General features: G+C 37.9%; 1 protein-coding gene across 1 annotated transcript in view; it reads right to left on the bottom strand.

Annotated features, from left to right (window-relative positions):
- Positions 1-1,791: 1,791 nt before the first annotated feature.
- LOC140735452 (transmembrane channel-like protein 5) overlaps positions 1,792-11,162 on the bottom strand; it is a 123,877-nt gene continuing 114,506 nt past the window's right edge. The window contains exons 22-25 of the mRNA XM_073060544.1: positions 10,212-10,260; positions 8,044-8,100; positions 6,449-6,517; positions 1,792-4,694 (exon numbers count right to left, since the gene is read on the bottom strand). Of these exons, the coding sequence (XP_072916645.1) occupies positions 4,594-4,694; positions 6,449-6,517; positions 8,044-8,100; positions 10,212-10,260 (276 nt within the window). The 3' untranslated portion in view covers positions 1,792-4,593. The remainder of the gene's footprint in view (positions 4,695-6,448; positions 6,518-8,043; positions 8,101-10,211; positions 10,261-11,162) is intronic.

Here is an 11,162-nt window from a genome sequence, read left to right as displayed (position 1 = left end):
CTATTAACCATACAGTATGTCAATAGTTTTAATTTGCACACAAACATAACCATTTGTATCAAGCTATTGAATACCTAAGTTTATTTCTTGTATCCTTAAAGTTTATTACTTTGAGGAATGGTGCCAATTAGTTTTGCGATTCTTGCGGTAAGCTGCTGTCAATTAAAATGACTCAATATCAGTGTGAGTGCACTGTGATAGAACTGTAGTAATTTAAAAATAAAGATCTGAGAAGTGCCAGATGGAGTTCCACCCAGAAAAGTGTGAAGTGATATTGGAAGGTTGAATTTGAAGAGTTAATGGCAGGATTCTTGACAGTGTGGAGAAACAGCGGGATCTTGGGGTCCACTTCCATAAATCCCCCAGAGTTGCCATACAAGTTGATATGATATGTCGCCTTCATTAGTCGGGGGATTGAGTTCGAGCTGCAAGGTAATGCTGCAGCTCTATAAAACCCTGGTTAGACTATACTTGGAATATCAAGTTCAGTTCTGGTCACCTCATTATTGAAAGGATGCAGAAGCTTTTGGAGAGGGTGCAGAGGAGGTTTAACAGGATGCTCCCTGCAGTAGAGGGTATATCTTATGAGGATAGGTTGCACAGGCTAGGGCTTTTCACTTTGGAGAGAAGGATGATAAGAGGTGACCTGATAGAGGTGTATGAGATAAAAGGCATAGATAGAGTGCATAGCCAGAGACTTCTATCCCAGGGTGGAAATGGCTAATCCAAGCGGTTATAATTTTAAGGTGATTGGAGCAAAGTATGGGGAGGTGGAGCCAGAGGTAAGTTCTTTACACAGAGGTGGGTGCATAGAACTCCCTGCCAGGGTGGTGTTAGACAGATGCTTTAGGGGCTCATAGATAGGCACATGTATGATAGAAAAATGGAAGGTTATGCAGAAGGGAAGAGTTAGATTGATCTTAGAGCAGCTTAAAAGATCGGCACTAGATCGTAGGCCAATAATCCTGTACTGTGCTGTAATGTTCAATGTTCTTAATACAGTATACACACATATTCCGTATATAAATAAAGTGGATTGGAGTTTAGAAAAACAGGAACATAGGTAACCCTAAAGTAAGTACATGTTCGCTGAAGGGCCTTTGTTGTGCTGTAGGTTTTCTATGTTCTATGGATTCCAGTTAATTGGGTCATTGGTTAATCATGACAGCCGCTTATTTGGGAGATCTGTTAAAGAACAAAAACTATCAAGAAAGTCACCGTGATTCTCTTAATTTATTTGGGGCACTATACTACTTAACTCTGTTAAAAACAACAGTGATTTTTGTCATTGATAACTGGCGAGAAATAAGCAGCAAGACAGTTGGATTTTGCATTCAGTAGTTTCAAGTGTTCGGGCTTGGAGATGTCAGAAACAGATAGGACTGAAAATGAAATGAGTTCATTGCTTCAACAAGTTAAGAACTATGAAGAATTTGAATGTATCGGCAATCATCTTGAATGTTACAATGAAAATGAAGATTTGGAGGATGCAATTTACGACAGCATTGTATGAAGATAGTCTTCACAAGGTGTCTGCACTGAATTTGTTCACTCGTACACTGGATGAATTCCTCCATTGATAACTTTTAGAAACTAATACAGTTTTAAAGTACTGTAGTATTATTGATGATGTTCTAATTTGTTCTATATTTCATTTAAATATATAATTTGTTATTCAGTTTGTCCTTTTTATACCTTTTTTTTTAATGATTCCGGCTAATTGAGCCAAAATGTACTGAGCCCGATGTGTCCAGAATCCACTGCATATATATGGAAATAACACACGGAAAATTAAAAGCAACATGACAATATTTATTACATGAGTGAGAATGATCAACTTCCCTCACATTTTCAGTATTGTCACTCCAGTCTTGATATTTTTGTTACATGGAACAAGTTGTGGTGGTAAGATTAATGCATTTAAATTCACTAACATCTGTAAATCAAATGTACCTCAAACTGATAACTGTAAATTGTACAATTGCTATTATCTGTTAGCTGTGATCAGCACCATAATGACAAGCATCTTGTATTCTGGTCTTATAAATAGTCTATGGTTGATCAGAGATAATGTCTGATAATAATTCTAAATATTTTTCCTCCACGACTGGCAAAAATTAACAAAGTTATATACAAAAGGATTTTGTTGTACAGTTACAGTAATTATAACACTTTTACACTTGTTACATGAACTTTTACAAATAAACATTAAAATGTCAAAAAAAAAACTTTACAGCTCAGGCAGCACTTGTGGAGAGAGTAGCAGAATTAATTGGCCCAGATTGTTCTGGGAGCTATTTGGTGAAACCCTTTAGGAAATGTTAGCTGGCCACCATGCATCTCCTCCAAATAGATAAATACATTTTATATTTGGTTGTTCAGCTGTTCTAGTCAAGCTGCAGTGTCAGGTATATTTGAATGGAATTACTGACCTTCATTGATGAAAGTGAAGGGGTTTAAAAAAAATAATTAGTATGCTTTCAATTAAACTTTTTTTTCATTTTTAATTATTTATGTATTTCCACTGTGTCTGAAGATGGGAAATGAATCATGGTAGGTGGAAGTGCCTCTGTTTGCTCTATCTGAGCTTATGGAATGGCTCTATTAGCCATTTGAGGATTCTGGGAACCATGCACCCCCAAAAGCACACTCATGATACCCAGGAGGAGAACATGTGCCATGAACCAGATTGAGGACCAATGGGTGAGATGATATTTATTGATCTGAAACTTTAAATATACTCTACCATAAGTGCTGCCTGACCTGCTATGCATTTCCTGCATCTTTTGCAATTTTCAGATTGCCAGCATCTGGAGTATTTTGCAGTAAACCTCAGGTTAAGCCATAAAAATATTAAACAGTACTAAATCAGAAGTGATTCTGATTTAATTCATTGTACATTTTCTCTCAGAACCAGTTTAAATCTGGCACAGTCTGAGTAAAGGTAATTTTCACAAGCGTGAGTGAGAGACTCTGTGCAAAATGGTTTAAGCAGCACTACCCTAGCTAACTGTCTTCATGAGATCAAAACCAGCTTAAATTGGCACTATTTTATAATATTGTAAGGCATAAAATGAAAATGTCACAGAGCTACTGTACATGGCTCAAATGAAGTTAACATGCAAGCACACTGAAGAAGTAAAGTGACTAGGGATTTAATCTGCACCTGCCAATTGCAACCACCAAGATATGTAAACTGTAGGAGCTGTCCCAGATTTCTGCTTAAGCTTCAGTAAGAGAATGTTAGCAGCCCTGGAGAAGTGACACAACTTGCCCACTTTTTCCCTAAGTTGCAGCAGGAAACTAGAACTCCAGCAAAATTTCTATATCCAGGTGCCAGAAGAAAGGAAATATACAGAGCAGATTACAACAAGGCACAAGAATTCACTAAGATGTGAATGGACCAGGTTTATGTAATTGAAAAGATAACAAACATAATTGTTAACTATTATTGACTTGCAAATTAAGGAGGAATAATACTTTTGTAGTTTATTAAAATAAATGTTGCAGTTACTTTAGAGTAATTTTCCAAAATCTACTGAAAATATTTATTATAAAGTACAGGTATTTACATATATTTCTTCTTTCTATAAATTAAAAGATACACTGAAAAGCTGTTAACATGTTGGAACAATGACTATCCCACTGTTTCAAAATTCATTTCTGACTGAGGTCTAAGGCCTGAGCATCAAGTTCTTAGGCTTCATATGTTCTTTCAGGTTGAACTATATTACCTGTGTTACATGGCTGAACTTAGAGGGTTGGTTGAAGGTCTGGGTTTGGAGGAAGGGATTTCCAGAGAGGCTAGCATCAGGATGGTAGGGAAATTCAGAAGTAGCAGAGAATGGGGCAAATTCATTGGGTGTCATAGACCAGGGACTGAGAAAAGATTTGTGAGATGGTGAATTGTTGAGGGGCCACTCTGCGCAGGAGAGATCATGAAGATTTAAGAAAGTTCTCACCTGGTACAACTCTCCCAGTTTGCTCTGTGAGATTAAGACCTTGTCTTCCTGGTATTGCCCTACAATGAGTAATCCAAAAGCTATGTGTTTCAAATTGTTGTGCAAAACCCCAAAAGCAACTTTAACCAAGAAATTATTGTACTGTCACAGAAATTGTGTCGGAATTGCAAGGGTGATCTGGCCAAATTCCCTGATTGAAAGCATAGACCAGGAGATGGTTGGAAATCCAATTAATATCTAGATGAATTGCTTTTAAATCACTCAGTGCTGGAGGAAAAGGTTATGCGATCCAGATTTCTAAGTATACTACTTCATTGGGCTAGCTGATCTAAATTCCATTTCTATTGATACAAGGTGGAGCACATGGAGTAACATTTGCTAGCATGAGCAACCAATTATTTCAAGACAAATAGAGCAGCAAAAACTGTAAAGGACTTGTGCCAGCATTCAAAAGTCTTCCAGCGATCGGTGGGTTTATGATTGTACTGTGAGCACAGCTATCCAAGGGCTCACCTGAGGTGGAAGTGTCGCTGTAAGAGGCAAGAGTTTTCCACTGGTTAGTGTTACCTGCGATTTTTCATGCAAGTCCTCTTTTAGAGATTTCTTGAGTGGCATAACGCACTGAGAATAGTTATTGATAGTCCTGCTGTTCTGCCTGACGCTTGGCAGCCAATGCCAGTGCAAGAGCACTGCCAGCTTCCTCTCTTGCATTTGGGTTATGCCCTTGATCTTCTGCAAGAGAAAAACAATTCCATCAGCCTGAGGGACTAATGGGTTTATGAAGATCCTACATGGCTAATTAGTATAATAAAACAATCTATCTTGTCTGCTCAGGATGAATGTACAGATCTTTCTGAGACTTCAAAGGGTAGAACCTAATGTCTCTTCTTTCTATGGTGGGATTATTCTGACAGCCAGCATGGACCTAATGGTTTGTATATCATAATAAACAGGAGAAAAACAATTAGGCTACTACAGTCTCCAACATTCAAAAGTATAAATAAGTGGCAGTATTATTTTCTAAAATGTGTATTCATGGCTACTGAGTAATTCAGGTCCTCACACATGTATTTGTAGGATTTATACCAAGTTCCATCCTTATTATGTGGATATGAGTGTTTAATTTTATTGGCATAAGGAGCACTTCAGTGAGCAGTACAAATCTAATTAGTTATTCTCTGCATCCTAAAATTTATTCCATGCCTGAGTTCAGAGCACTGAGTAAATACTGTCACCAGGCCCCAAGTCAGATATAGAAAGATGCATTGATGAATTGACTGTCATGGGTAGCTCGATTACTATCCTGTCAGTTTGACTGTGACAGTACAGTGAAATAACTTTTGTTAGCTGAGACAATCCAGGTAGAAGCATATATGCATTGTAATTATAACATCTTTGGATGAATTTGTTAAAATTATTGAGATTTCTTTCAATAATACTGATATTTCCATTTTTTTAAATGTGGGCATTATTCAACAGTGTGGGTTATAAATCAAATAACATTATAGCTGATTTTAGAATTTCATGTCAATTTGTATCAAATTGCTACACAAATAATTTTGCAATCCTTTTTGAGAGTACTATTGAATACAACTAAAACCTTAACAATTTGCAATAGATGTACAATGTTTATGAAGTGAAAATGTTGGTCATATATCCATTTATTTACCTAGTTCATGAAATCAGAACCTTCTTCCAGTTTTTTATTGCATGGCATTTATCCCCAGAAACTATTCACTGGCCATAAAAGAAAATTAATTTATCATTGCCTGGGGTGAGATAGGAGGGACAAACTCACAATAACTTTGTAAATGACTCCCTAACCGGGAGTAATTTGTGAATGAACAGACCTTGGCCAATGTACTTTGCAGAAGCAGAGCTGGCTCCAAGGAGGAAGTGCCAATACTCCTGAAAGAGCCAGTTTGTTCTTGACTGTGGCTGGTGTCCTTCACGCAGAACGTGGGTTCAGCATGTGAGTAAAGCGTTACACCCAACTACTCTAGAAATGACCTCCACTGCTTATGTGCACACTAGACTGGTTTAATTGTAATGGGCCCTTTTATTATTCTGTAACTATTTGTTAAAGTTGAAATATATTTTCTCGGTAATTTTATACGGTGTACGATCTGTTATTTTTCTGGTGAACAATAACTGTGCATGAGGCAGTATTTACACAGAATTTGCTACAATCAATGTTCCTTTATTGGAATGTCCCAATTTCCTGTTTGTTTGAACCCCAAATCATACTGACCCTAGACGTATGTTGTTTATGAAAGGTGGCCACTGAGTCCGTGGCTGTTAGCAGAGTTAGCTAACAAGCCGAATTTGTACAAAAGCCCTGGTGAAAGGGTCACACATACTTTGCATGGGTGTACAGACCTGGAAGCCTCCATGCACATCAGTCATGTGGAGTCCCCTAAAAATATACTGGAGTGAATTCTTATTTAACAGTTTGGATTTTATTATTAGTTCTATAGATTAAATACCTCTCTCATGTTCACTTGTTACATTTGACAGCTCTATGTTGCTGGTAGGCACAGATTCTTCATGTGATCCTGAAAGAGTAAGTTTAATATTTTATCTTTAAATTACATTCATTAAGTTCTCAGCCTCCAAGTAACATCTGAACTTCATTACCATCAAGTAGCCAGATTGAAGTGTGCATTACATATTTCTGATACATTTTATTGCACTAGTAAATTCTGGTTTCAAATTGTAAAATATCAATATAGTTTGTTGTTTCTTTCAAAATTTTAATAATTGTTTGCCACAAGCAGGATTGGGAACTTAAAAAATTGCTGAACTGGAAACCCAAAGATTGCGAGTTCAATTCTGACAAACTAAACTCAATTTGGCCATTTATGGGTAACACCAGCAAGAGTATCAATTAGAGCTTTAGGATATCATACAAACTCCATTGATTCTTTGATGACAGAAAAATGAACTTGCAATGCAACCTCATCCTGGCTCATATAAGGCCATAGGTATAGGACTCTGCTGTTCAAGGCAAAAATTTATATTGGTTTGTTAAAAATCCATATATATTCAATATACAACTTTTAGTTTCATAGCAAAAGGCAAAACCACTGAAGCACACAAAGTTCAGAGTATTGCCAATTAAGAGAGTGAAGGGTGTAAGAGCTTCAATCAACAGAGAAAAGTGAAATCGCAAGTTCCAAATGAATGACAAATGCTATTCCTAAAACTGAGGAAAATGTTACATCTTCCCTATCTTTTTCCTGCTTAGGCACAAGTTTAACATCTGTAAAAGTAATTATCACAGGACACATTGGTATAAATCCTATATATAGCAAGAAAACAGGAAATAGCTTAGTAAGTGCTGAGAAAAGTCTAAGAGTCATCCAGAAAATGTAAGCGTGCTAATGACACGCTTATAAAGAACAAACTCACTCCTCTGTGGACTCTCTCTCACACACACACAATCACAATAACCTAATTAACCTTTTGGATACTGGAAGCTTATCTGAGATTTTAAAATGTGCATATACTTGCTCCTTTGGAATATTATTAAATTTAAGTTTCTCTAAACTTTCAATGATACAGTATATACCATTGAATTAAATACAAGGAAATTTTAATACTATAATAAATCCTTGCCATCTCCAATTTTCTCTGAATTTATTATGAGATGCATTTGCCCGATAGTTTCTTTAGGTCGAAGCCTCAGTTACAGACCTGGTTAAAACACCATTCTCTAGCTGATATTCCCAAAAGCTAAAGCAAGAAGCCACGAATGATTAATGCAGTAATTATTCAAGTGGACACTGGGCAAAACCATTGCTGTGTTAGCAAAAACCAAACTGCTGAAGGAATTTAGTGGGCCATGCAACATTGGTGGAGACAAGCTGACCATCAGCGTTTCAGGTTGAGACCTGAAATGTTTGACTACCCCTTTGCCTCCGCAGGTGCTGCTTGATCCACTGAGTTCCTCCAGCAGTTTGTTTTTTGCTCCAGATTCCAGGATCTCCATTGCAGTGTTAGGCCCATTCAAAAGCAGGCAGCGAAGTTGGAGAGAATGCAAGTAACTTCTTTAGCATATCAGCCTCAGAAATGTGAATACCTGGGTGCACTTTGTTATTCCTCCATTGTGATCCAAAGCCATGCTGCTCCGTAAGATCTAAAGGAATAAAGCTTTAGGTTAAGAAGCTGGAACACTTCTATCATTTGGAAATTATCAGGACACCGTTGGGCAGATGATATTATACCAGGCATGGGCAAACTACGGCCTGGGGGCCATATGCGGCCCGTTAAGCTTTTTAATCCGGCCCACAGAACTTGATGAAATTATATTAATAAACCTTGTTAACATTTTTTTCCCCGCAATTCTGGCGTTTTCGCCACAACAAAACTAAATCCAGACTTCGATGCGCTGGCTAAAAAGGGAGACCAACAACACTGTTCCCACTGAAATTAAAAATAAGTTTCTTCGTTGTGTTATGTAAAAAATGCATTTGAAAATATTTTTTTCAATAAGCCTTACATGTTACATGTCATTTCTGTTAAGTGATGGACATGAGTAGTGCGCAGGTGCACGTACGTTCTCAAAATAAAAAATGCACTCCAGATCAAATAACGCGCTCCGCACACTGGCGCGCTGTCACTGTTCTGTCCTTGTGCTGGTCGTTGTTGAGTTTTGGCACAGGGGACAATTGAATAAGAAGGAGCAGGACAAGTAGACCTGCATCTCCTACCGTTTTTGAAATAAAGACTGTCAGGAGGAGAGTGATGATGATAATATCTTGACAGATAACAGAATTTTCAGTGCTTTAAAATAATAACTGTTACTATTTAAAAAAGCTGTATTTTATTCATTTAATTTTCAGTGTTTTAAAAGTCATTTCAATAAATAGCTAAATACCATGGGACTTCAAAGACAGATATTTTGTTGTAATGCATTTGTTCATTTTCAATTGAAATTAAAGCACATGTTTTCTACATATCCCATGATATTTTATTTTCTCTTATGAGGTGTATTACCAAAACACTCCGTCCATCTGCTCCTGGTCCGGCCCCCCTGTCAAATTTTAGAACCCTTTGTGGCCCACAAGTCAAAAAGTTTGCCCACCCCTGTATTATACGTTACTTTCTTTTCATATGTAGTAACTGCAACTTTTCTAGTTTTATTATTTATTTAGAGCAACAAACTCGTGCTACTCCATCACACCCACGTGACCGATTAACTAACTAACCTATATATCTTTGGAATGTGGGAGGAAACCAGAGCACCCAGTGGGAAACTCCTATGGTCACAGGGAGAACCCACAACCTCCTTACAGACAGCAGTGAAATTGAACCTGGGTTGCTGGCACTGCAATAGTGCTACAGCAACCTCTACATTAGGGTGCTGCCCCAATTTTTAAAAATCCGTTTATAGATATTACATATTTCCTGGATTTTCACTTACTTGTTCTGATGCCAATGCCTGCAGTGCCATGCTTTGGATGGTCATTGACATCATCCCTTTCAATTATTTTCAGAAGAATTAAAGGAATGGTAGAGACAGACAGCTGGGGGAACCTAAGGTGCCATGATGTAGCTACCTTACCCGCAAAATCAAGCCCTTTATCAAAGTGTTTAACTCTGTAATATTTTTTCAAGATGACAGGATCCTGGTAGATTTGGGTCACACTACAAAAGGGACAGTGCATGTGGCGACCTTTTGAATTAGCAGAACATTTCTCATCCTGGCAGGGAACTGGATTGTAGTTCTGCTCTGTTGCTTTACCCCCCATGGATGGACTTATAGTTGATTTCTAGGGTATTTCCTCTCAGGTGAGCACCAACCAGAGGCAGCAAGGCTCACAGCCGAGCTCTATACAATTTCTGATCCGAGGCCAAGATTTTACCAAAATGCTCCCATATCACAGCAAAGTCACCAAAACTGGCCACAATTCTGATCATGCACACAAATGTTTAACACCTCTAGATCCGTCAGTGACTGACTGGGCAGAATATTGGCTTTGTTTCTGCATAAAGGAGGCTGATTAAATTAAACTGAAAGTGAAGGTCAGCATGTTCCTTCTTTCCACCAGCAATATTTATCACATTAACATTGGGAAACTGTAACATAAATACAACTATTGAACACAAATGTTTCTCATTCAAAGAAACATAGTTTAAATGGCAAGCTTGGTGGTAAATGGGCTACTCTTAGTCTGCTATGATTCTGTGCTATGGATCAAGAAATAATACCTCAGCAAAGCTTTATTCATTTAATGTTAGACTTACCTGGGCTATGTTGATGAATTCCTCTTCTTTCCTCAAGTTGCAGATAAGGCTGAATATAATTTGAAGGAAAAGTATTAAAACACATGTAAATTTAATATTTTTTTACTTTAACAACATTTACACCAGACTGCTTAATTTGGGTATTTTTTCTGTTGTACTGTAACCAAATAAAATTGGTCAGTATATTTTCACTCTATGTTGCAAGAACAGACCTTCAATTGGACTTTCAATGATGTGATTTCTGGAGCAGGCAACAATCATTTATGATCATATCATAAATCATATTATATTTTCTTTATCTAGTTCTCACCCACTTCTCCCCAGTCTGGCGATGCAAAGTGCAATCTGATCTTATTATATATAACTGACACTTCAAAGCCAAACTCTGCCATCTTCATCAGAAGCACAGAAACATAGAAAATCTACAGCACAATACAGGCCTTAGAAATTACTAGGCTTACATATAGCCCTCTATTTTACTAAGCTCCATGTACCGATCTAAAAGCCTCTTAAAAGACCCTATCATATCCGCCTCCACCACCATTGCCAGCAGCCCATTCCACGCACTCATCACTCTCTGAGTAAAAAACTTGCCCCTGACATCTCCTCTGTACCTACTCCCCAGCACCTTAAACCTGTGTCCTCTTGTGGCAACTATTTCAGCCCTGGGAAAAAGCCTCTGACTATCCACATGATCAATGCCTCTCATCATCTTATACACCTCTATCAGGTCACCTCTCATCCTCCTTCGCTCCAAAGAGAAAAAGCCGAGTTCATCCAACCTATTCTCATAAGGCATGCTCCCCAATCCAGGCAACATCATTGTAAACCTCCTCTGCACCCTTTCTATGGCTTCCACATCAGACCCCACTTGGAGTACTGTGCTCAGTTCTGGTCACCTGTAGTGAGGCGACCAGAACTGAGCACAGTACTCCAAGTGGGGTCTGACCA

The sequence above is a fragment of the Hemitrygon akajei genome, chromosome 11, assembly GCF_048418815.1.
Source record: "Hemitrygon akajei chromosome 11, sHemAka1.3, whole genome shotgun sequence".
Classification (NCBI taxonomy): domain Eukaryota; kingdom Metazoa; phylum Chordata; class Chondrichthyes; order Myliobatiformes; family Dasyatidae; genus Hemitrygon; species Hemitrygon akajei.
The sequence above is the reverse complement of the archived record's forward strand: the minus strand, read 5'-3'. Positions and strand labels throughout refer to the sequence as shown.